The sequence below is a fragment of the Cydia pomonella genome, chromosome 24 (assembly GCF_033807575.1).
Source record: "Cydia pomonella isolate Wapato2018A chromosome 24, ilCydPomo1, whole genome shotgun sequence".
Taxonomy (NCBI): Eukaryota; Metazoa; Arthropoda; class Insecta; order Lepidoptera; family Tortricidae; genus Cydia; species Cydia pomonella.
In genome coordinates, this window is record NC_084726.1 from 3,337,452 (window position 1) to 3,362,679 (window position 25,228).

The window sequence follows — 25,228 nt, forward strand, 5'->3', positions numbered from 1 at the left end:
CAATATGCATTGAATAACTTTATTCAAAGTCTCATCATTCTTAGTTTCTTCGCGTAACTTATCCAACGTAACTGGCAAACAATTACCCTCCAAAACAAAATTGATATACGTCGCGCGGTCGGCCGCGACGGCCCTACAACCATCGTCTACCGCAGTGTCTGGCAACGACGCCCTTGATAAAAAATCTGCGCTGTTATTTGCACTTCGAACGTACTCAATTGTGTAATTGTATGCTGATAAGAAGATAGCATATCTTTGCAACCTGTTCGCCGTTATTTCAGGTACACCCCGCTGTGGTCCAAAAATCGATAATAGGGGCTTGTGGTCAGTGCGTAGTATGAAAGGAACAGAACGTGCGTATAAATATTGGTGGTATTTTTTTACCCCAAATACGATTGCAGTTGCTTCTTTTTGGACTTGTGCGTAGTTTTTTTCAGCTGAATTAAGTGTCCGAGAAGCAAACGAAATAGGACGCTCCGAACCATCCTCATCTAATAGCGATAAAATCGCCCCTAAGCCCTGGGGGGATGCGTCAACCGTAAGAATTAGGGGGGCATTAGGATTATAGTGCGCCAATACCTGGTCTGAGCCCAGAATTTCTTTTATTTTAATAAAGGCCTTGTTATGCTCCTCAGTCCAAAACCACTTCGCATCTTTTTTTAAAAGGTTATACAATGGGCTCAATATAGAGGACGCATGAGGAACAAACCCTCGATAATAATTAGCCACTCCGAGAAACGATTGAAGTTGGCTTACGTTAGTAGGCACCGGTGCCTCGAGTATAGCCTTAACCTTTGACTTCGATTTAGTAATACCGTTTTTGTTTATGACATGGCCGAGATACATAATTTCGTCCTGGAAAAATGCACATTTGTCTTTTTGAAGCGTAAGCCCGGCGTCCTTGAAACGCTGCAACACTTCCCTAAGTCTCTTCTCGTGCTCTTTTTTATCGCGGCCCGTTATCAGTACATCATCGAGGAAACATAACACGCCGTCTATATTAGCAAGTATGCTATTCAGAGCGCGCTGAAAAATTGCGGGTGCACTAGACAAACCAAAAATTAAACGGTTATACCTAAATAACCCGCGACATGTGTTTATACAAGTTATGCTTTCGGGATCTTCTATTGGAAATTGGTTGTATGCCATAGACATATCTAGTTTAGTAAATTGAACTCCGCCATGAAGTTTTGAAAAAAGTTCCTCTATTGTAGGCAAAGGGTATTTATCAATCAATAATTGTTTGTTAATAGTTTGTGAATAATCTGCACATATCCTTACTGATCCGTCTCTTTTTAAAATTGGTACAATAGGGGAAGCATATTCAGAGTGATCGATTGGCTCCAGTATCCCTAACTGCACTAACCGCGTTATTTCAGCATTAACTTTTTCTTGCAGAGCAAACGCTACCGGTCGACTTTTGAAAAATACCGGTTTAGCGTTGTCTTTTAATGGCAATTTAATTTTATACTTATTAAAACAACCCAATTTTTCCGCAAAGATTTCCGAGTAATCAGACATAATTTTTTTTACGGTATCAGGTTCTAACTGAGCGCAGTACTTTATAGATGTGAATTCTAAATTAAACGCCGTCAGAAAATCCCTCCCTAAAATAGGGCACCCTCCATCTTCGATAACTTGAATATCCAAAGTTTGTGTGCAATTATCATACGTTATCGGAACTCTCATTATTCCTAAACTTTTAATCAAATAACCGTTATAACCTGTTAGGCGCTTATTTTTGTGTAACAATGGTACATCTTTGAAATGAGATTTATAAAATGTGTCTGATATAGCCGTAACAGCCGACCCACTGTCAAGTTCAAACCGTAACTTTAATCCATTGATAACCACATTCGCGTACATAGGGGCACCATTTACAGAGCGAATGTTAAATAACTCACCGTCATCGTCCTCGCTCACCTCGCCCGCCTCCATGTACTTGAAATTTTTGCACATCCTACGAAGATGGCCTTTTTTCTTGCATTTTTGGCACTTATATGACGCGAATCTGCACTTATTCGATTGGTGATTAGCAGAACCACACACTTGACACTTAGCACGATCTGTTTCCGTTGCCGAAGTATTCGCGATTTTGAACAAATTATCGGCTCCGGCCGACGACGGTCCTGGCACCGCGGTCGTGCTGGTGGCGGCGCGAGCGCACCGCACGCTTTCTGCCAAATCGATGGCCTTCGCTAACGTGAGTTCACTGACGTCCTTTGAGAATAGCTTCTCTCGCTCTCGACCTGGCGTCATTCCCATGACGAACTTATCCAGAAGTGTATCTTGAATGTGTTGGAAATCACAATGCGCCGCGAGCCCCCTCAGCCGCGCAGCCCATTGCGCGTGGGTCTCGCCTGTTTGCTGCGACGCCGAATAAAAATGAAACCGTTCAGCAAACACGCAACGCTTTGGCGTGAAATGGCCATCCAGGGCCTTGACCACGTCATTGAAGCTCTTTTCCTCTAACACACCCGGTAACACGAGATGAGTCGCTAGCTGATACGTATTCTCACTTAATGCGCTTAATAATATTGCACGTCGCTTGATCCCCGCTTTGTCCGTTTCTTCACTGATATTGTTCGCGATAAACCATTGATTGAGCCTGTTTTTATAAACTGTCCAATCTTGCTGTTGGTGATCAAAATTCGCGAACAACCCCACAGTATTATTAGTAGATAACATATTTCCTTCAAAATCACGCGTGAATTACATGAATCGCCGCCACTGTTAAGTATTGGAACGGGGAGCACAGTCAAACGCAAGGCAGCCATTTATGAACTAATATATTTTCGAGAATGACGGTGGACGCAGCCACCGTTTGCATGCACTTACAACTACCCTTTTACATACATAACATATCGCCATCTACTTGAGCATTTTTTTTTTTTTTTTTCGAGACACCTTTTTTCTTAGACTTCATTTATCTTATACGGAGTTATACACTGTGTTTTTATTGAATTCCGTTAACTTCGGGGTATTGGTAAGTACGTTTAAGGAAACTAAATGGCATAGTTAATTTTCAAAGAAAAATTGTTATTTAATTTAACTATTTTTATTTTTAACTATTTTTTTTTTTAAACTGTGACATATCAATGTTTTTTTGAACATCGATCGTCCGAGATAGTACTTTCGTATAGTAGCAAATGTATGAACTCGCACTAAGCACTAATCAATATGTAAACAGGCCCTAAGGCAAGTGTACACGCTCGTCAGGGCCTTATAAGGTAAAAATGAATGATTGATTCTCTACGAAATTGAGTTAATTAGAGTACCGGTGTCTTTGATAGAGTTACTTAATTTAAGCTCAGGGATGCACCCTCGAAATTAACGGAAATAAAAAAAAAATTGGCCAGGTGCGAGTCGGACTCGCACAGGAAGGGTTCCGTACCATTATCTATAAAAACGGTCACCCATCCAAGTACTGACCCCGCCCGACGTTGCTTAACTTCGGTGATTGGATGAGAACCTCGAGATTGGAAAGAAATATTTATTTTATTCTGTTTTTAGTATTTCTTGTTATAGCGGCAACATAAATACATAATCTGTAGAAATTTCAACTGGCTAACTATCACAGTTCATGAGATACAGCCTGGTGACAGACGGACAAACGGACAGCGGAGTCTCAGTAATAGGGTCCCGTTTGACCCTTTGGGTACGGAACCCTAAAAAAATACGGTGTATATATCTTTGGTTTATATGTACGCATAACTTTTTTATTTTAGATTTTTTGACTTTCCCATCATGGAACAATGGTGTAAACAACTATATTTAATAATAAATAAATAAATATTATAGGACATTATTACACAAATTGACTAAGTCCCACAGTAAGCTCAATAAGGCTTGTGTTGAGGGTACTTAGACAACGATATATATAATACATAAATATTTATAAATACTTAAATACATAGAAAACACCCATGACTCGGGAACAAATATCCATGCTCATCACACGAATAAATGCCCTTACCAGGATTTGAACCCGGGACCATCAGCTTCGTAGGCAGGGTCACTACCCACTAGGCCAAACCGGTCGTCAATATTTGTTTTGTATAATTATTTAATTATACAGAGTGGGAAAAATTAACGAGCCCTAGAGGGAAAGTGCCTTACCTTTAGCTAGCTCATTTTACTTAAATGAAACATTCTTTTATAATGAAAAAGAATTAAAATTGCGTTCAAAGATTTCTACAATTTGCTTGTCTAAAATATTCTTGTGTACTAAATATTCTACTTTATGTATATTTTGTATTATGGGATAAGTTCAGCAGGAAACTACAATAATTTTTACAAGCTTTTATTTAACTTGCCCTGTTAGTAAGTATATTATTTTATTAGTGTGGGTCAATTCTTGGAAGCTAAATTTGACCCACTTCCCGATTGAGTTGAAATTTTGCATACATATGTAAAAAAAAAATTTTTTACTTTGTTAGATACACTAAACAGATATCGTATACTATCATGAGAATCATACAATTGCATAATATGGCTTAAAACCAAGGCTCAAAACCGGTTTATAAAATACCGGTAAATACCGGTTTATTTCGGATTTCCTCCGAACTTTTATAAGAACGTTCGGGGTTTTAAGAACTTTATTGTAACCTAAAAAAACCAGTTTGATCGATGAGCGACGAAACGGCCGGGCCTGGTGGTGTGCCACATAAACATATACACCGACATAGGAATTAACCGGGTTTTATTGCTCTAAACCGGTTAATTTGACAAGAACTGTTCTCATAAAAACCGGTTTAAAAATAACGGTTTTTTCGAATGAAACCGAAATTAAAAGGTTTTTATGAGAAATTTGCGCCAAGTACATGATAACGGTTTGGAAATTTAACCGGTTTCCGAGCCTTGCCGAAACTAGCACGAGAACCAAAACAAGTGTACACAGCATGCTTTAGATGTAAGCGAAATGTTACAAATTACTTTAACAACTTATCATAGCTACAGTGAAAAATATCAGAGAAGAAATAACTATGTAAACATTAGGTTAAGAGAGTAATTTTTACATTATTAAAAGCGCTGGTGGCCTAGCGGTTCACGGGTTCAAATCCCGACTCGTACCAATGAGTTTTTTGGAACTTATGTACGAAATATCATTTGATATTTACCAGTCGCTTTTCGGTGAAGGAAAACATCGTGAGGAAACCGGACTAATCCCAACAAGGCCTAGTTTACCCTCTGGGTTGGAAGGGCAGATGGCAGTGGCTTTCGTAAAAACTAGTGCATACGCCAAATCTTGGTATTAGTTGTCAAGCGGACCCCAGGCTCCCATGAGCCGTGGCAAAATGCCGGGACAACGCGAGGAGGAAGAATTTTCACATTATAAAGATTAAACCTCGCAAGTGAGTCAAATTTAGAGTAAATCAGTTGACAATGCAATATTATGATGACATATAGCTATGATGATGGAGACAGGAGGTATGGGAGCTCTGTGATAAAACTACGCATACTAATTGTGTTTGGGGTTGTTAATTGCATCGATAATTATTAGTTGCCTTTGGAATTAAAAGTACAGTCAGCGATAAAAGCTCGTCCCAAAAATGATTTTAGCCAAAAACTTACTTCATTGTTTTTAGTGTTTGATTACTAACAAACTAGTGTCATATAGGCAACCCGGAGAAACTTGTTTGGCATGATCCAACCAACATTCCATTTCATATAAATGGTCAATAGGAATGTCATAGGTATCTCAAGTTACAGAAATATAATAAGTAAAGCGATTGAACTCTTCAAACCTCAAGAATATTTGCGGTTGTTACCAGTGAGTTGGCGCATTAATAGAGGTAGAAGATACCCGAGTGTTGCTCTGTTCAGCAGATTTTAATACTATATATCTGGGAGATCGAGATTTGCTCGGACTCAATAATGCGCGTTTTCCCAGAGATATGACCTAGCTAGATCGATTTTTTGCCCCGAAAATTTCATCGTTTCTGAGATCCTCGGTGTGAAATAAATAAATTAATATTATAGGACATTATTACACAAAAGTCCCACGGTCCCACTGTGTGTTGAGGGGGCTTAGACAACGATATAATATTATATATAAATAATTATAAATACTTATATACATATAAAACACCCATGACTCAGGAACAAATATCCGAACTCATCACACTATGAGCTTGAGCACATGTAATGTTGAATAAATTGAAATAAAATGTATGTATAATCACTCTAGATACTTAAAAAAATAGTTTAACCACAACCTCCAATGGATTGCAAACCTTAATCATTCATTTTAAAATGTATTAAACAGACAAACAATCCAAAATGACTTCTGAATGCATTACCTATCGCTAACCAATATAAGATGACCTTTGAGTTTATAGCAACTATTGATATCGAGAGTCAAGACTATACTGGTTTATCTAAAGTACGTACTTGCTTGCGTTCAGTAAGCAACGTACTAGCTTTAAGTCAAAACCAGAACGTAAAAAGTAACTAAGACACTCATATGTAGTTACTGCGTTGTTCTTCAAAGGATGAAATCCAATGTGAGTTAAAAAGATGTAAGTGTATGGGATTTAAATGGCGGATAGGACGTTTTGGAGTGAGGCGGATAGTATAATTATCGCAATCGTTAGTGGTGGTCATCAAAAACACATTTTCTTGTTTTTACCCCGCAGTTCTTCTGTGTCGTAGTGAAAGTATGCAGTATCTTGGTTTCTAGGTATGTGTAAAATACCTAGTAGTAGTACAAAGTACTTATAGTTAAATTGAACTATTAGAATAAACTAAAGAAGTATAACTGACGCTCAAAATTGACCCCAAGCGAATCGTCTGTGGTCGACTCAACTCAACTGTACTGTATTGTATTGTATTTTATTTATGTCAAGCAACATGGCTCATAAATTAAAAGCTTTGAAACGTAAAAGAAAATGAAATGCAAACTTTAAATTAAAATATTAACTAACTTATAGGAAACGACCGACGACCGGTCTGGCCTAGTGGGTAGTGACCCTGCCTATGATGCAGATGGTCCCGGGTTCAAATCCTGGTAAGGGCATTTATTCGTGTGATGAGCATGGATATTTGTTCCTGAGTCATGCGTGTTTTCTATGTATTTAAGTATTTATAAATATTTATATATTATATATATCGTTGTCTAAGTACCCTCAACACAAGCCTTATTGAGCTTACTGTGGGACTTAGTCAATTTGTGAACTAAAAAAAAAAAAAAAAAAAAAAAACATGTCAAAAGTAAAAGTATATAAATAAATAAAATATGATTACTATAAAATTTTAAATAATATATTTATTTATTAAAAAGTAATTAAATGTAGGGCACAATAAAAAATAAACTAACTTATCTATTAAATAAAACTAAATAGATAAATCTATTTATTGACAATAACAATATACATAATGGATATATACAGATGAATACTATAACTAGCTTATATCTAAAAGAGGCCCTTGAGGCATTGTACCAAGGATGCTGGCGGCATTTCCTCGTTGTATCGCAATACTGATACGTTGTGCGAGGAAGCCGCCAGCTCTTCGGTCACCAGTTACGTCAACCAGACGTTTCGCGATTTCTCCAAAAAACTTGTGCGCGCTGGGACCCCATGGACCTAGAGTTTCAACGCCAAAAGGTACAAAATGGTACTCTCTACCGAGGCTCTTATATTTATTACGTTTCAAAATTTCGGCGCTTTCCGCCGCTGCGCCCGCTTTTACATTAGTCCGTTGGAGGTGGGACGGTGCCAGTGTGTCTACGCAGGTAGCATCCCACACTAACATCCGTCCCAAGCTCCAAGGAACCAAGGACACCCCATCAGGCCTCTTGCCATCATCCCTGATAATGCCAGTTGGCTCAAGAAGAGCAGGCACATTGATGGTGGCAAGAGATCGACGGATTATGTCATTAAGCGACGCATGTCTTGAAAAACGACCTGCACTTTTTTGACAAGATAATCCGTGGTGTCCCAGTCGGTCCACGTCCGTGCCACAAGAGCATATATGTGGCGTACATACCGAAACCCCGAGTCGCAAACCAGTCGCCAGTCTTAGGGAGGTCGGATCCAAGAAAGTACCAGTATAAGGTGAAGGATGGGCATGTAGCCAGTAGCCGGCTTCCCGGGCTCCGACCGCCAAAAGTCTCGCGTGATCTGGACCCGTACAGTTGTTTAGAAGAGTATTGTAAGTTAAATCACAGTAAATATTATCCCAGCTCCTTTGTGATTTTGGGTTGTCTGGAAATTGTTTGCCCGGGCAAGCAATTTTAAAAGCATTTTTAGCATCCTCAAAGCCCGTAATCTCATAGTTTGTGGGCAAAGCCCTTAAGATATTTCCTATGAGACCAGACGTGCTATTAATGGATGCCAAAAAGGCTGGGGAAGCCACACTGGAAATTTTGCGAATTCCTAAACCTCCGAACCGAATAGGGAGGGACGCTTGAGACCAGGAAGGCTCACTCAGCTGAATGTTTAGAATCGTCTCTATACTAATTTTGATCAAATCGTCTATAGGCGACAATAAATTTTGATGTTTCCAAAAAGGACAGCAGCGGAGCACATATGTAAATTTAGGGACAAAAAGACAGAATTTCAGAATCACAAGAGCATAATGAGGGCTAATTTCGAGTAAACTATTCGTGTGACTTTTGAATTTAGATATAGAGTTAGAAACATAATCAGGAAAAGATTCTTCAAATATAGGAGAACCCAGGAGGCAAAGAGAATCCTTGTCTACCAATTTTATATTAGGAGCCAGATCGTCAAATTTGGGTTTTAAGTCGGTCAAAGTACAAGAAGATTTGTGAATAAAGAGTTCGCATTTGCTGAAATTCAAATCTAAACCAATATTTTCGAAACTGCTCCTAACAAAAGACAAATCAGAGAGCACAGTATTCACGTCGCCTCCTAGGGTTCCGTCGTCTAAGTACCAGACGTTGAATTTTGATTTTAAATTTTTAATAATTGGATTTATAGCCAAACTAAAAATTGCTGGCCCGAGAGGGTCACCCTGCTGACAACCAAATTAAAACTAATTTTAAATAAAATTAAAATATGTCTAAAAAACAATTAAAATTAATTAAATTCAATATTTAATGTCATAGTCGGGTAAAAAGTAAGATCTATGTCTCTTATAAATCCGTAAAATGGCGTGTTCTTGTGTTAGAGGCCAAGACTCATTTCTGGTCATTGCGCCGAACTAGTAAGCGGTTACTACCGCCCATAAACACCCGCAGCACCAGAGGGGTTGTAAGTGCGTTGCCAGTAAGTAAGTACGCTCTTTTCTTGAACTATCGGTCCGGAAATACCGAAGGCGACAATTCATTCCATAGCTTAGCTGTAAGAGGCAGGAAGTTCCTGGAGAAACACACAGTTGAGGACTGCCAACCATATGTAATAAGTTAATTGATCAAAATTTGTAAAAGAACAATATATATATAAAGGACATTCTTGCACAGATTGACTAAGTCCCACTGTAAGCTCAAGAAGGCTTGTGTTGTGGGTACTCAGACAACGATATATGATGATGATATAGTAATCCAGTGTCATGAGTTCGTGGCTCGTCCGAGATAATGAATTTTTCTACTTTTCAATTATTTTTAAGTTTTGTGTAAAAAAACTAAAAAAAAAAATTGCGTTTGCCTCCTTAATTGCGAGACCTTACTTAAGGCACTGACTTCATTTTGACTGTACATACCAATACCGTACACAATAAGTCGAAGTTCTTACGCCATCCGCGGAACGTTCATTATCGCTTAAACCATTAAGGTTTTCTCTGCAGTCTGCAAAATAATTTAAAACTCGATACAAATGAAAATCTGTGACTTTTAGCTACGCGTAGTAAAAAACAGCGCTATAAAGTATACTTTACTACTAACTCAAGTTTGCCTTTAATTAAACATTAGCGCAAAACGAAATGTGAGAGTTATTGAAATATAATGTATTTGCATAATCATTTAGATGTATATTATTGCCTGTAGGCTGTGACTGTATGTCTTTATTTAATCACCTGCAATAATTTACGGGCTGAATTAGGTCATACTGAGCAACTTTTACTATGGGACCAACCCCGAATTCGAAATAAATATAGTCTCCCATAGAAATTATCAAGGTCAGACAACCAAAATGTACCGGTTTCGTTCTACGTCGGTGTCTTTCACGGCACACCACGAGGCCGGCCGGCCGTCTCGTCGCTCGTCGAATAACCGGTTTATTTAGGTTACAATAAAGTTCTTAAAACATTCGCGTTCTTATGAAAGTTCAGAGTGAAACCGATATAAGCCGGTATTTACCGCTATTTTTAAAACCGGTTCCGAGCCTAAGTGGCTATAGGAACTCTAGGACAAAAACAACGGAACCTAAATGAGTAAATGTATTAGTCCTTAACCTACTGTCTGTGACTGATAAGGATCGTGACCAAATTTTTAGTCATGTATTTGCATTTTAAACTATTAGCGAAATACACGATAACCGAATGAAATCAGTTAATTCATCAACTGAAAGCTCACAAGGGCGCTCCTTCGACTAGGGAAGATCCGACTGAGTATGGGAACCAGTGTCATAACAAGTCATGGACTATTTAACAAACATCTTTTTATAACAGGTATTACAGACAGTCTCCTAACCGAGGATGCATGGAGACAGAAGGAACAACATCTCGCGTGGTGCTGGAATGCAGCGGAGTAGCTCCATACAGGGCAAAACATCTCGGATCCCCGAGAGACCTCCCCCAGGTTCTACTCAACAACAAACGGTTTGATAGGATTCCTCGACGAGCTGGGCTGGCAGAACTCCCCCGTTCATGTCAAGCAAAATAGGCGCCAGTCGTCGCGTTGCGAAAAATCGCCCGAATACAATAGAGTTATTCTATCAGTGTACGTTCGAATGCCTGTAAGGTATAGATTAAATAAAAGCCGGTTTCGCAGTTAAAGGTTTATTCAATATACGGAAATAATGGCAAATCAATTTCGCATGCAATAACAAAACACTGGCATGCATTATTTTTATACATTTTCTTTTTATTATTATAAAAACAATTGTCTGGAATTAAAAAACAATTACAAATGCGCAAGTTGCGGAAATTTCCAAAAAGTTCTCGGAAATTTGAAGAAAATTTCAAAGAAAACAAAGACAACTTTTATTTTGTAAATGTAGTCTTCGATTTCCATAGAAAGAAATGAAAAGTTTCCGATTTATTTCCGTGTGGAAATCACGCAAACTTGGAAATTTTCGACAGCACATCAATAAATATAATGCGGTTTAAACTATGTACATTTGGGATGATTCTATATTAATCAAATTAAAATCTCGAATTGAAGCTTGCCCGACACTATGTTTTATCACAGAAAAGATGAACTTTCCTTAAAAGTTTCATCATTTATTTTCCTATAAATTGATTTATCTACTTAAAAATTATAATATCTATCGGCCAGCTGATAAAATATTAAATTTCTTATTGAAAATTCAAAAATTTTGACAAAAAATTCTCAGTCTGTTTTATTTCTAGAATTATTATAGAATTGTATATTTTATAAATATAATAATAATGGAATAAAATTGGAATCGTACATCGATTTAGTTATTTGAGCAACAGCGTTATTTATAATACAATATTCGTTATAAATATTTTTAATGATTTGGGGCCATTTTTATAAGTATAATTGGTGGTACGAAGTTTTTGAAATCTACTTCAAATTTATACACATCTGGATACTCTATTTTAACTTTAATATTTACAAGCTTTTAAATAACAAATGCAAAATGTTTAAAACATTGAAAAATATTTTATTTACAATACGGCACAAAGAAAATCGAAATACAATCGACTCTGGCTAAAGCAGAATAAAAATTTAATTTGCACGCTCCATATTTCCAAAAAACGAATCATTAATATACCAGGAAATTACTTATTCATTGTTCTTAAACATTGAACAGTGAAATACCCACAACAATAAAATTTCATTGTACATTTTAAGAGCTGCATCAGAATAAATGAATTAAATCCAACTTTTACTTTAAAATACATTTCACTTGTCTTATATATCTATATTTATTTACATTCAGTCATACATTAAAAATCTATTTTAGGAACACATTTACAATGAATATGCACGGCACACTCCCCTCTAAGTCCCCACTGTCACCCTGGTTCCGAGCGGGGGGCGGGGTACCAAAAGCCACGCTTCGAAGTCACTGAATAGTTCACAGCATTGTTTTACACTAGACGTGTTACATGCATTTGCTATACATGTGTACCCTGCGCCGGTTGGTTGCCATTACCTGCAAAAAAAATATTCATAATATAAAAATTATATGAACAATACAAGTATTGTCAATTACAATTTAGATGAATGTTAAAAGTTTTCCACAAAGGTGTCATAAACAAAATGCTGCTCTTTTAATATAATAAAAATTACAGAAAATTGGTTTGGATATGTCATTAAGCATTTTGTATAGCAATGATGCCTATAAATTCAGCTAAAACTCGAATCATTTTTTAATTCCCCAATATTTATAGACATTAAGCACTACCTCTTGTGAATCAATTATTGTATTTTCTTTGATTTCCAAAATAGAAGATTGCGATTTTGAGGAGTTATCTTATTAATTATACATATAATAAGTCATGTGATTATTGCCTTATGTACACACAATAATATAAAAAAAGTGATTTGGGCGTGATGATAAATAAATTATCATTATTAAGCAGAAAATAATTCAATTCAAAATAATTATAACACGAACGCGGATGCTCAAAAGCAATGAATGAATTAAAATAATCAACTTAATATGATCGCCTCAACACCGGAAAACAGTTTTGCATGAATGGTTTAAATGAATTTAATAATGTACAGGCAAAGATTTAATTAGTGACCCATTTCGTACCTTGTCACAGTGACAATAGTATGAGGTCTCTAGCGACTTTCATGTTATTTGTCTGGGACAAGGTACGAAATGGGTCACACATTAAATCTTTTGTCTGTACTACAGTTACCATAATTAAAACATTAAACATGTACAAAAGCCAACTTTAGTAGTTATAGAAGCTTTATAGGACCACCCTGAAGGTAATTTCAGTATAATTACAACACACAACACACATAATTTGTGTACATAGTTTCGTTTTTTACGTCGTGTTGTTAAATAATTATAATCCTGAGTCACAGATGAGTATTGCTATGGTATATGTCAGGTTCAGTTCAAGAAATAAGATGAATGCTAACTTTAAAAGTGATTCTTTCCAGTATCTATAATCATTAAATAAAGTGTTACAAAAATTATCAACATCTCTCTCTTACGCGTTGTCGGTAACGTTATTTCGCGATCTGTTTAATTTTTGACTATTAATTTAGACACGGCCTACCTGACATTGAACGCGTCCTATATTCATTTTCTCATTGGTATATTCAATCTCAGTTAAGTTATTGTTAGTAATTATGAACACGACGTAGCTCAATGACCTGATGGCATAACCACTAAGTTTTCGTCCCGACGGCAAAGTAATCTTCATATATTAGGATTAAAAAATAACAAATACATTCGTTTAAACTCGGTTTTAATTATTTTAGTCAGCCAATACTAATGGTAACACTACGCTGCGCCCTAAAGCTCGGATTGTTGACGTTGGCAAAAAAACTCAAATAAGACTGGGTCAAGTGGATGCTGATAGAGAAACGTGGACAGGGTGAGTCCAGGCGGTGATAGCGACGGTGAAGGCTTTGACGCCTTACTTTACAAATATCCGGAAGAAAAACAAGGAGTTATGGAGAACTATGGGAGAGGTCTTTGCCAGCATTGAGAGGTCTTTGCCAGCAGTGCGACACTCAAACTCAAATAGACTAAATAAAAAAATGGTATGAGATAGTAATGATGAAGACGACAGACCTCACTGACCTGATGGCATGACCACTGAACTCCGGACGGCGGAGTATGGCGGCGGCGCCGGTGTGGCCGCCGGTTTTGCTGTATGCACTTGGTTTGGATAACCTGTAATAAAATGAGGTTATGACTAAAGTACACAGTATATTATAAATACAGTGTAGGAAAGTAAAAGTAGATTTAAAAAGAGACAAATTCCACATGTTGATTAATAGGTCAATGTTAAATCCGAATAGGGCCAAAAGTATAGTAATAGTGTGACGCATCTTTCCTGTAGAAATCAAACAATAAATGGCCTTGATTCATTCATATTCTTGGATTTTTTTCTCAAATGGTCAACTATTTTACTGTTAATGTTATATGGATCCAGGGGCCTATTTAGAACATAATGTCTTTATTACAATATTTGCTAATAAGTTTTTTGTCAAAATGGTCATTTTTGATACAAGCTTTTATCACTGACTGTACCTTTCTTTCCACTAGCAACTAATACTCATCGAGACAACTCTTACAACCCTAAACACTGTTAGGTTGTGTGGTTTTATCACAGTTCCAATGGCTGCCTCCTATCTCCATCATCAGATTAGCTCGATGGTACCATCATATTGCATTGTCACCCAACTTACGTAATACATGTGGGTCAAATTTAACTTGCAAGAATTGATTCGTATCTATGTTTGTAGATGTATTGCAAGATAATTAAAAATCCACATAGTATTATGCAATCAGAAATCATACTGGAAAAATATACAAATTATTGAAAAGCAAACAACATAAGCAACCAATAATAACATAATTATTATGACTAGTTATGTTCATTTATCATATAAATGGCCCGATTCGATGAATGATAAAGACACGTTCTTTAAAAGATCGACAACTAAACGACATGTCAAAATTGACGTTTATTTCAATTCCGCTGTGATACTTCGATCCCAATAAGATCTATCTACGACAATTCTAACATCAAAGTGACAATGGTTGCCCGAAGCGAACTGCTTCTGTCAATAATGCGACATACAAACGATATCTAAATGAGAACTTATCTAAAGCAGAACTTATCGTTATCGTATCTCATTCTTCGAATCGGGCCGAAAGTTAAGATAGGCAGGTACTAAAATAAACCATCAAATTAAATGTAATCCTAAAATTTCCCGTCTTTTTACAAAAATAATCTAGATAGAACCCGGTAATCTCTAATCTTGTAAGAAAGATTAATATTTTTAATATATGCAAGACGCCTTTATAAAATCAATCTCATCAAAATCGGCTTAGTGGGCAGTCTTGATCAAATCCCGTAAGATCTTGAGCTTCGTGTATCGATGTAGCGAAAATAAATTCAAGGTATTTGAAGGAGTAATATTGAAACTTCAAAAACTGATTTCATTTAGAACCTAATTGCTGCGCACCTCACTCATACTTAAAAACAGGGATCGAAAATGGTGTTATTTCCATACAAAATAACTGCTGTTTAATTTCGTTTTCTCTACTGTAAATGTGTATTTTTGGATATAAACAGCTAATTTGATAGTTCACTGTATTAGCCACATATTGCCGAGACAGATCTTCTAAAATGGTATTAAAAATAACATCAAATTTAAATTAATTTGTAAAATTCGAATGGCGCTCGTAACGTTCAAAGTTAATTCGAGGGCAGACATTTTATCGGTGTTGAAGCAAATGCGTAGGAAAATTGAATGAACTTGACATTTATCAGAGAGGTTAGACTTGAAGTACCTAATTATTTGACACACAATGTCATTTAATACATATCTTCATTGAGTAAAAATTGGTTCGCATATTGTAATAAGTTTATCATAGTATTAAATACATTTTAATCTTTTTAGGGTTCCGTACGCAAAGGGTCAAACGGGACCCTATTACTGAGACTTCGATGTCCGTCCGTCCGTCCGTCTGTCACCAGGCTGTATCTCATGAACCATGATAGCTAGACATTTGAAATTTTCACAGATGATGTATTTCTATTGCCGCTATAACAACAAATACTAAAAACAGAATAAAATAAATAATGAAGGGGGGCTCCCACATAACAAACATATTTTTTTTGGCGTTTTTATAAATAATGGTACGGAACCCTTCGTGCGCGAGTCCGAGTCGCACTTGCCCGGTTTTTTTTTACTTGTAACCTTTCGCCTCTAACGTAAGTTATCCCTTAGTAATCTTTGGGGTTATCCATTAATTACGTCACACGAACGTTGTTTGATCCCCCCCCCCCTCTTGTCACATTTGGCAAACCGCTCTACCCCTGGTATGACGTCATATTTTTGGCATAATTTTTTTCAAAGAAATCAGCAATTTAAGTTAGGTATTATTAATAATATTAATAATAGATCAAAATATTTTTGAAAAAAAAAGACTAATTTTAGGACACAAAACCGATTAGGCAAGAAAATTAAACCAATAAAAACGACTATCGGTCCAAAAACTATTATTATGATTATGGTTAAAATGACGTCATAAAGTTTGTGACTCACCCATTGTTGTCACAATATGTCACATTTTCTTGGCCCCCTCCCTCCCCCTAAACGTGTGATGTAATTAACGGATGATTTTTTCTGCTCCATTTTTGGCGCGACCGGGGCTTGATCTCACGATTTTTGATCACGAAAGATAAATGATTAGGGCTTTAAGTGTTCGCAAAGTACTTGACTTAGAAGGTTTTCAATTAAAACTTATTTAATAGTTTCTGTTCTGTAAATATGTCTGTGTTTAATTGCCGTGTGTTCTCAGTTTGACGTTTCTTTAAACCTGTTGGTGGTCAGTTTATATTTCATTAAAACATGGTATTAAACCAACTTTTTCATTTCACACGGTCGTAAACGTCTTAATATTGTTTTCAAGCGAACGACATTATTCTGGACCTTTACTGTTTTTGATAAAACGTCCCATTTTATGTCCTTGCGGTAATCTACTAAACAAGGTGTTGTCTGTAGTTTTTTTTTATTTATTATTGAAAATCCATCAAAAATTAGATCATTCTCGCTCGCTCGCACTCTGAACGCGTCATTATCGTGCTCAAGCTAATTTGTGAAATTAATAATACAATATGCCTAAAGTGGACAGTGAAATTGTCAAAAATGCTATCATAGAAGCTATAGAACCGTTGAAAAGTGAAATTAATCGGTTAGTTAAAAAATTCGACGAAATATCGAGTGAAATACGGGAATTGAAATCCGTTATCTCCACTAACAAAACAAACAGCGTAAAAAATTTAGCCGGGTTAAGCGATAACAGTGTAACTACAACACCGGCTGTGTCAAGCTGCGCATCAACTCCCACTAGCCGTCCCGCTCTCGCGCAGGTTCCAGCGCGCCCGAAGCGAGTCACCGCAGCGAGCACGAGAGAGATCATTGCACACAGCCAACAGCGCCGTATTACCCGACCAAATAAGCAAGTTCCCTCGCGCAAACCGACCGCCACGACGTCACATTTAAAATCACAAACCGAAAAACACAATGACGAATCAACGACTCAAGAACAAAGAAATCAACCTCAGATAATTGAATCAGCAAAAAATGACGTTGACAACGGCCAGAACTCTGACGAAAGCAATGAAATATGCGAAAATGAGTGGAAGACTGTGCATCACAAACAGCGCCGCCGCAGCCTCAAGCGCAACATAATAAAGGGGACTGCAATCAACACCGGCCTAAAAGGTGTGGAAGTGTTAAAATATCTCCATGGGTGCTTTTTCGAGAAAAACACTACCCCAGAAGACATTATCTCACACCTGAAAACCATCCAGGCCGACCTACGATACACCGTCGATCAAATAAAATCAAAACATGATTCATACAATTCTTTCAAAATTGGAATACCAGCGGCAGTGTACGACAATTTCCTTTCGGCCTCGGCTTGGCCCGTGAACGTTAGCGTTTCTGAATGGCATCCCTTTCTACGCCCACGACGAAACCATACCGAATAATAGATTAAATAACATCCCACCGAAGAGGACTGAAAGTAAATTAAACATCTTACATCTAAACATAAATAGACTCGAAAACAAAACATATAAACTAGAATGCGAACTTCAAATTCAAGACTCCTTCGACGTGCTATGCTTCACGGAACATTGGCTTCAACAAACCCAGCTTTCTACGATCAATATCCTCAACTACAACCTCCGGGCCCAGTACTCGAGACAGACAAAGAAAGGTGGTGGAGCCTGTATTTACACAAAATCGGATATAATCACAATGGAACGCAGGGAGATCGCAGAGTTATCCTTCGAGGCCCACTTCGAAGCCTGTGCCATCGAGTGCATTGGACTGGACCTTATCATTGTGTGTATCTACCGCCCGCCCAATGGTGATGTACCTTTATATCTTACTAAGTTAGATGAATTACTAAACCTAGAATGTATACAGAATAATAATGTTGTACTGGTAGGAGACATTAATATTGATCTCCTAACTAAATGTTCTAACACCAGATGTCTCCTAAATATAATTAAACAACACAATTTTAGACAGCTAGTAACCGTACCTACTAGAATAACTGCAACATCAGAAACTTGTATTGACCATGCATATTCTAACATACACAAAAGCATGATTTGCGATGTGACTTGTAAAGAAATGTACCTGTCAGATCACTTGAGTGTAAATGTAATCATAAATACTAAAAATTCCTTTTCTCCCATTAAGTTTACAACTAAACGCATTTTTTCAAATCAAAACAAATACAATTTTATTCAGAGCCTCGAGTTATATGACTGGGATTGCGTTTTTATAAAAAATAAATGCCCTAATAAAATAACTACATCTGTAATGAACATCCTTAAACACTATTATGATATTCACTTCCCTAAGCGAAGACAACCTATTAAAAAGATTGTAAACACCTGGGTTAATGACCTCTTACGTAAACTACGCCATAAATTGCGTGCAACGAAGGTTAAGTTATCTAAACAACCTAACGACATCGAGCTACACTCGAGTCTATTAAAATTGGAAACAGCGTATTGGGCCACATTACGTAATGACCGTGTAGAATTCATAAATAGCAAAATAGTGTGTAGTGCAGGTGGCAGTGTCTGTCGGGCTATGTGGAGCGTCATCTCGTCGGAGACATGCCGGCGCAGTAGCAGCAGGAGCGGCCCCCTGGACGTGCTCGTGAGCCGTGCGCCGGGCGACTGCGAGACGGCACGCGCAGCAGCCGCCGCCGCGCAGCTTAACCACTACTACACTCACACGAACAACGACTCGCGTCCGTGCGTAGGTGATGCACTCGCATATCTCGACAGATATCTGCCACTGGTACCATCTGCATTCCTATTTAAACCGTTTACTCTTAACGAAATGCTGAAAACATGTAAGGACGTGAAACGAAAACATTCTAAGGACATCAACGATATGACAACCTATGTCATTGATCTTCTCCCTCCTACTGTCATATCCTTACTGCTATCTATATTCAATAAATGCGTCAATGCGGGTGTATACCCCGACACGTTAAAGTTAGTAAAAATTCAGCCCATCTATAAAGGAAAGGGTGAAATGCATATACCTAAATTCTATAGGCCGATTTCCCTCATACCTGTAATTTCTAAGGTTTATGAGCGTCTACTAAGTAAGCGAATGATGGAACACTTTATATCAAAAAATCTTTTAAATAACCAGCAGTATGCCTACCAGACTGGCCGTTCGACGACGGACGCGGCGCGCGACGCGGTCGCACGAGTGATGGCGCATCTCGAGGGCGGGCGGCAGGTCGCAGCGATATTCTGTGACCTTTCGCGCGCCTTTGAGATGATCGACCACTCATTGCTCCTCTCGAAATTAGCACGCTACGGCTTCGAGGGCAACTTTCTTAACACGATCGCCTCATTCCTCAGCAACCGACAACAAAGCACAGTCGTTCGTGGCGCGAAATCGAACCTTGAACCCATAGGAGATTGTGCCGTACCCCAAGGATCGATGATGGGTAATAACCTATTTTTAATACTAGTTAACGACATTATGACGGCGTGCTCTGAGCCTGAGTATATTATGTTTGCAGATGACACGTGCATAATATTAAATGAAGATAATTTCAACAACTTAAAAATTAAAGCCCATAAAGTAATACACAACATTGCCAAGTGGTTTTCATCTAACGGTATGCTTCTTAATATTGATAAAACAAATATTATGCACTTTCAACTTCGAAAAATTGGTATATGTCCGCTAGAAATATATGTGAACAATATAAAACTCCCACAGGTTGAGCAAGCAAAATATCTCGGTTTTACTATTGACTCGGGACTAACTTGGACCCCCCATATAGATGCGGTAGCCGGCAGACTAGCATCGGCGTGCTTCGCCCTTTCTAGACTCGCGCCAACTCTAACGCCTCAAAATCTTAAAACGGCATACTATGGGTATTTCCACTCAATTTTGATTCAAGGTGTAGAGCTGTGGGCCACTGCAGCCGAATGCAATAGACTGTTTAGACTACAAAAGCGTGCCCTTAGGATAATTTCGGGCAAGCCCAATGATTATCCAGCGCAGTCGTTATTTAAGGAACACAGGATCCTCACGCTGCCATGTGTTTATATATTAAAAGTCTGTAAATATGTGAAGGCAAATCTCGGGCTATATACAACCCGCGGGCAGAACCACGGCCGCAACACGCGTGGCGAGCACCTCCTGCTGGTCCCGCGCTGCCGACTGGCAAAGACTCGGAAGTCACTCGTTGTCATGGGTGCAAAGATTTATAACACTCTACCGAAAGAGGTCATTAACTCAACTAGTGAGGCAATATTTGAAAGTAAACTTAAGAAAATTTTAATTGGGTTAGCGTGCTACACAATAAGTGAATTTATGTTAAGGACCACTGATACCTCCAACTGAATGATGTAATCATAAACTATGTACCTAATTATACTACTAAACTAAGATATGAAAAAGTACCAATATAACTGACCAAATCTGCTAAAACTGTACCTAACGATAACAGCTAGTAATAATAATATGTTGTGATACTTATGTATATACTACTGTGTGACATGTAAAATTATTTATAATTTTATTAATAAATATCTTAATCTTAATCTTAATCTAATCATTGCACGTAAATTGAATGTTTCACTAAACAGTGAAGTATTTTGATGGCGGCGTGAGCGCAGCGCTCTAAAAATAAATATTTAACAAAATACACTAGAAATCAAGTAATAGCATTAGGAAAATAGATATCATTATTATTTTAGTTATCTTCTTAAGTCTGTGTCTTAAATATTGTATTATCATTAGCTGATTATCATCTGATCATAATGTTCACATATCACATAATACCGCCTGGTTACAGTATTGTAAGGTGCGATCGAGCGGACGGGCGCAAGCAGGGCGGCGCGTGTCTCGTGGCCGCACAACGACTCGAGCTGCGGCGAGTACCGGTTCCCGATAACGTGGATATTGACAAACATGTGTTCGAACTAGCAGGTGCTACTGTTTACTTACGTAAAAAGTTTCTGTTTTTTTTGTGCGTCGTGTATATACCACCAAACAGTAATGACAATGAATACATGTTATTGTTTAGAATCATAGAACAATATTGTAGTAAGTATAGCGATGTGATAGTGGTAGGTGACTTTAACTTACATTCATGCTCAAAAGGTATATGTGAATATTACGATTTCTTTGTGACATTTTGTGGGTTCACTCAGAGTAATGAAATCAATAATTGTAACGGTCGTTGTTTAGATTTAGTTTTGAACAAATTAGTGGAGGGGTCGGAGGTGCGGGTGTGTGCGGCGACAGCGCCGCTTGTGCCGGTGGACGCGCACCACCCGCCGCTGGCGGTGTGCGTGCGCCCGCGCGTTCGGCGCGATGCTCGGCATACCCCGCAATGCAACAAGGAACCCGCCCCCGATATATCTCAATGGAACTTTAACAAAGCCGACTTTCAACTTTTATATTCAAAAATCGCTGCAGTTGACTGGACACCTTTGTTTAATTTAGATTTAGAAAAGAGTTTAATTTATTTCTACGATACTTTGAATTCTATAATAGAGGAGTGTGTTCCAAAAAAAAGACAAAAGAGGGGACTATCCAAATGCATCTATCCTGAGTGGTACACGAGTGAGATAATTCGGAATATCAAAGTTAAAGCTACCCTTCATAAAAAGTATAAATCTAGTAAATCAACCGTAGACTACGAAGCGTTTACTCAGTGCAGGGCTCGATTGAAAAATCTGATAAAACAAACGCATGAACATTATCAAGATCGGGTACAAAATCATATGGCAAGAGATCCTAAATCATTTTGGAATTATATTAAATCTAAAAGAAGGAGCAGAGGTACGAAAACAATATTAATGAATGGAGAACCTTTGTCCAGTGAACAAGTAAGTACTGAATTTGCTAGGTTTTTTCACTCCGTATACAGCGTGGAGAAGCCAAAGTTGGAGGTTAGCGCCGCAATAGTGGCAGCGGGCACTGAGAACAGCGCGGCGCGGGTTCATGTTGACAGGCTAGATTTACAGGACGTGCGGCGAGCCCTTAAACAACTTAAGCCAAAAAAATCCTCTGGCCCGGATGGTATTCCCTCGTACGTATTTAGGGACTGTAGAATGGTGCTGGTGGAGCCGCTATTGCACATCTTTAACCTCTGTCTTAAGCTAGAAGTATTCCCAGAAATTTGGAAAATTACTCGAGTGATACCGGTACCGAAAGGTGGATCTGGAGATAAGGCAGAGGATTATAGACCGGTAGCGGTTCTGTCGACACCGGCAAAGGTATTTGAATCGGCTATTCACAAACGAGTATATGAGCAGGTGAGCGCGCAGCTCGCGGATGCGCAACACGGGTTTCGTCCGACACGAAGTACGGCCAGCAATCTTCTGAGTCACGTAGCGCAGATAATACCTATAGTAGATAGCGGGGGTCAAACCGATACTGCTTACTTTGACTTTAAAAAAGCTTTCGATCTCGTTGATAACGACGTGTTGTTGTCAAAGTTGGCAGGCTTCGGTTTTACCCCACACTTACTTAATTTTTTTGCAGACTATATGAGGGATAGACAGCAATATGTAGAATATGAAGGGCACAGGTCGAAACCTTATTTTACTAGATCAGGCGTGAGTCAGGGTAGCAATTTAGGGCCTCTCGAATTTTTATTAATGATAAACGACTTGCCTAAAACAGTAAAAGACGCTAAGTGTTTATTATTTGCGGATGATCTTAAGTTGTCTCTGGCCGTAAATAGTAGTGATGACTGTAAAACGTTGCAGGCGGATATCGACAGAGTCGTACAGTGGAGCCAGAAAAATCTTTTACAGTTTAATACCAAGAAATGTATGACTATCTCTTTCTCTCGGGCACGTACTCCCATTCAAAACAGTTATAAGGTAGATGGAGATTTAATGATTAGAGTCACAGAAGTAAGGGATCTAGGAGTTAGTTTTAACACTGAGTTAACGTTTCGAAAGCACATTTCGAACATTTGTAAAAAAGCATTCAGGAATCTAGGTTTTGTACTAAGGATGGCTAATGGATTCACAAATATGAAGGCTATAACATCTTTGTATAATGCGTTGGTCAGGAGCCAGCTAGAATACAATGCTGAAATATGGGCTCCACACGAAGCAAAGTATATTTTTATGTTAGAGCGGATACAGAATAAGTTTATTAGGTATATGTATATGAGGCAATACGGCGTATACCCGTTTTATCCGCTGATGTATCCGACATTGTTTATTTTAGGCATGGTCGGATACAATCAGTTGAAAGTCAGAAGGGAGCTAGCACTCGTTACATATATCTTTAAACTGCTTAGGGGAAAGATATACAATGCGGATATATTGGGGTCGGTGGGTATTTGTGTTCCGCGCTCTTGTGTGGCGCGCCGTCAGCCCGGGCTGCTGGCCGCGCCGCGCGGGCGCACCAAGTTGCTGCGCGAGGCGCCGATGACACGCGCCGTGCGTACCCTGAACATCATAGCCACACATATAGACCTATTTTCATGTACGATGAGTGAATTCACAAAAGTAGCTGTATTAACTCTTTGTTATATTGAATAGGTAGTATATTAAAAATTTAGTTGTTAGATATAGGTACTTGTTTTTTGTTTGTTTGTATATTTAATTTGTTGCTACATTATCGCATTGGGTACAGCCTGTAATGATAATTGTATGTGTGGAAATAAAATAAAATAAAATAAAAAAATATTTCTTAGAATATCCGTATTTCACAGGACCCATTTAATGAATCGGATTTAGTGATATTTTTAATTAACTTAAAGATGGTTGTAACCTTCTCAACCAATGTGAATGTATTCATTTACGATTAAAGTTTTAATTTAAATCCATTTTATCCTTTCCGACAAGAGAGAAATAAATTATATAAAACAAGTATCCTGTTCCTTGTAGCATGATTAAGTTATCATAAACCGCACACTATAAAATTCGCTTTACACTTGCAGCATAAATTACGTTTATCATGAGAACGCGGGTTCTTCGATAATTTCTGATATTTACTACAGCTCAACTATTTGCCCGCATCACACAACGCACACTTCATAAAACTTAACGCCCCTAATGCCGATTTTGATTTTACAATTTGATCTTGTTTCGATACATTGACGATCGCTCGCGCGTATTGCTACATCTCACGCACACGAGTATATTTCGTGTCATCCACGATGACGCGCAGACTTGTCAAATCTAACCTTTAATAACATGACAACAGGAGTCATCAATACGCAACACGACTCTGATTGCATTTCTTACACACCGATCAAAACAAAATTAAAACCTCAACAATTGTTAAGACGACGCATTGTAAATTTTGGTTTAAGGTATCTTGATCAACAACTAAGCAACTGAAAAAGTTATGAAAGTATTGTTTGGTGAACTGGTTATTCATGGCATCGACTTCATTTCTGTAGTTGCCGTTACACGATTGGTTAACTTTATAGCAGAGAAAATCGTATCAAAAATGCCTCTTTTTAAACAAAAATTTTCATTGTACAGGCAAATGAGACCGATTCAAGCCTCTAATTTTTCCATGTAGATTAGTATAAACACACACATCAATACTGTAGTTCAATACTGTGATTTTTCGATTAATTCTTGTTTTTTTCTTTAAACGGTAAAACCCGTTTTACCGCATACGAACTTATAGAATAAGCTAGCGCAAAAGCAAATTCACTACGAGCGAAGTATCGGTATGAGCGTTTCGGGATTCAAATGCAAGCAAGCAAAACGCCGAATTTTAGATTTTATTATTTAACGATGCGTCACTTTAAATTGACGACCCTGTCTATGAAGCCGATGGTCCCGAGGTCGATTTCCGGTAAGGGCATTTATGTGTGATGTACACAGGTATTTGTAGCCTTGCTTAGTTTGGGGCTAAGTCATTAACACAGATGTTTGTTCCTCA

The 25,228-nt window shown here is 38.0% G+C and overlaps 1 protein-coding gene across 5 annotated transcripts in view; it reads right to left on the minus strand.

The window, feature by feature from the left end:
- Nucleotides 1-10,886: 10,886 nt before the first annotated feature.
- Nucleotides 10,887-25,228, minus strand: part of LOC133531229 (irregular chiasm C-roughest protein-like) — a 129,207-nt gene continuing 114,865 nt past the window's right edge. For 4 of the 5 annotated variants that reach the window (XM_061869379.1, XM_061869377.1, XM_061869381.1 and 1 more), the window contains 2 exons: nucleotides 13,863-13,955; nucleotides 10,887-12,248 (listed from right to left, as the gene is read on the minus strand). In XM_061869379.1, coding sequence (XP_061725363.1) covers nucleotides 12,211-12,248; nucleotides 13,863-13,955 — 131 coding nt within the window. In that variant the 3' untranslated portion in view covers nucleotides 10,887-12,210. Of the gene's footprint in view, nucleotides 12,249-13,853; nucleotides 13,956-25,228 lie in introns of all 5 variants that reach the window. The other variant, XM_061869380.1, reaches the window with a different exon arrangement.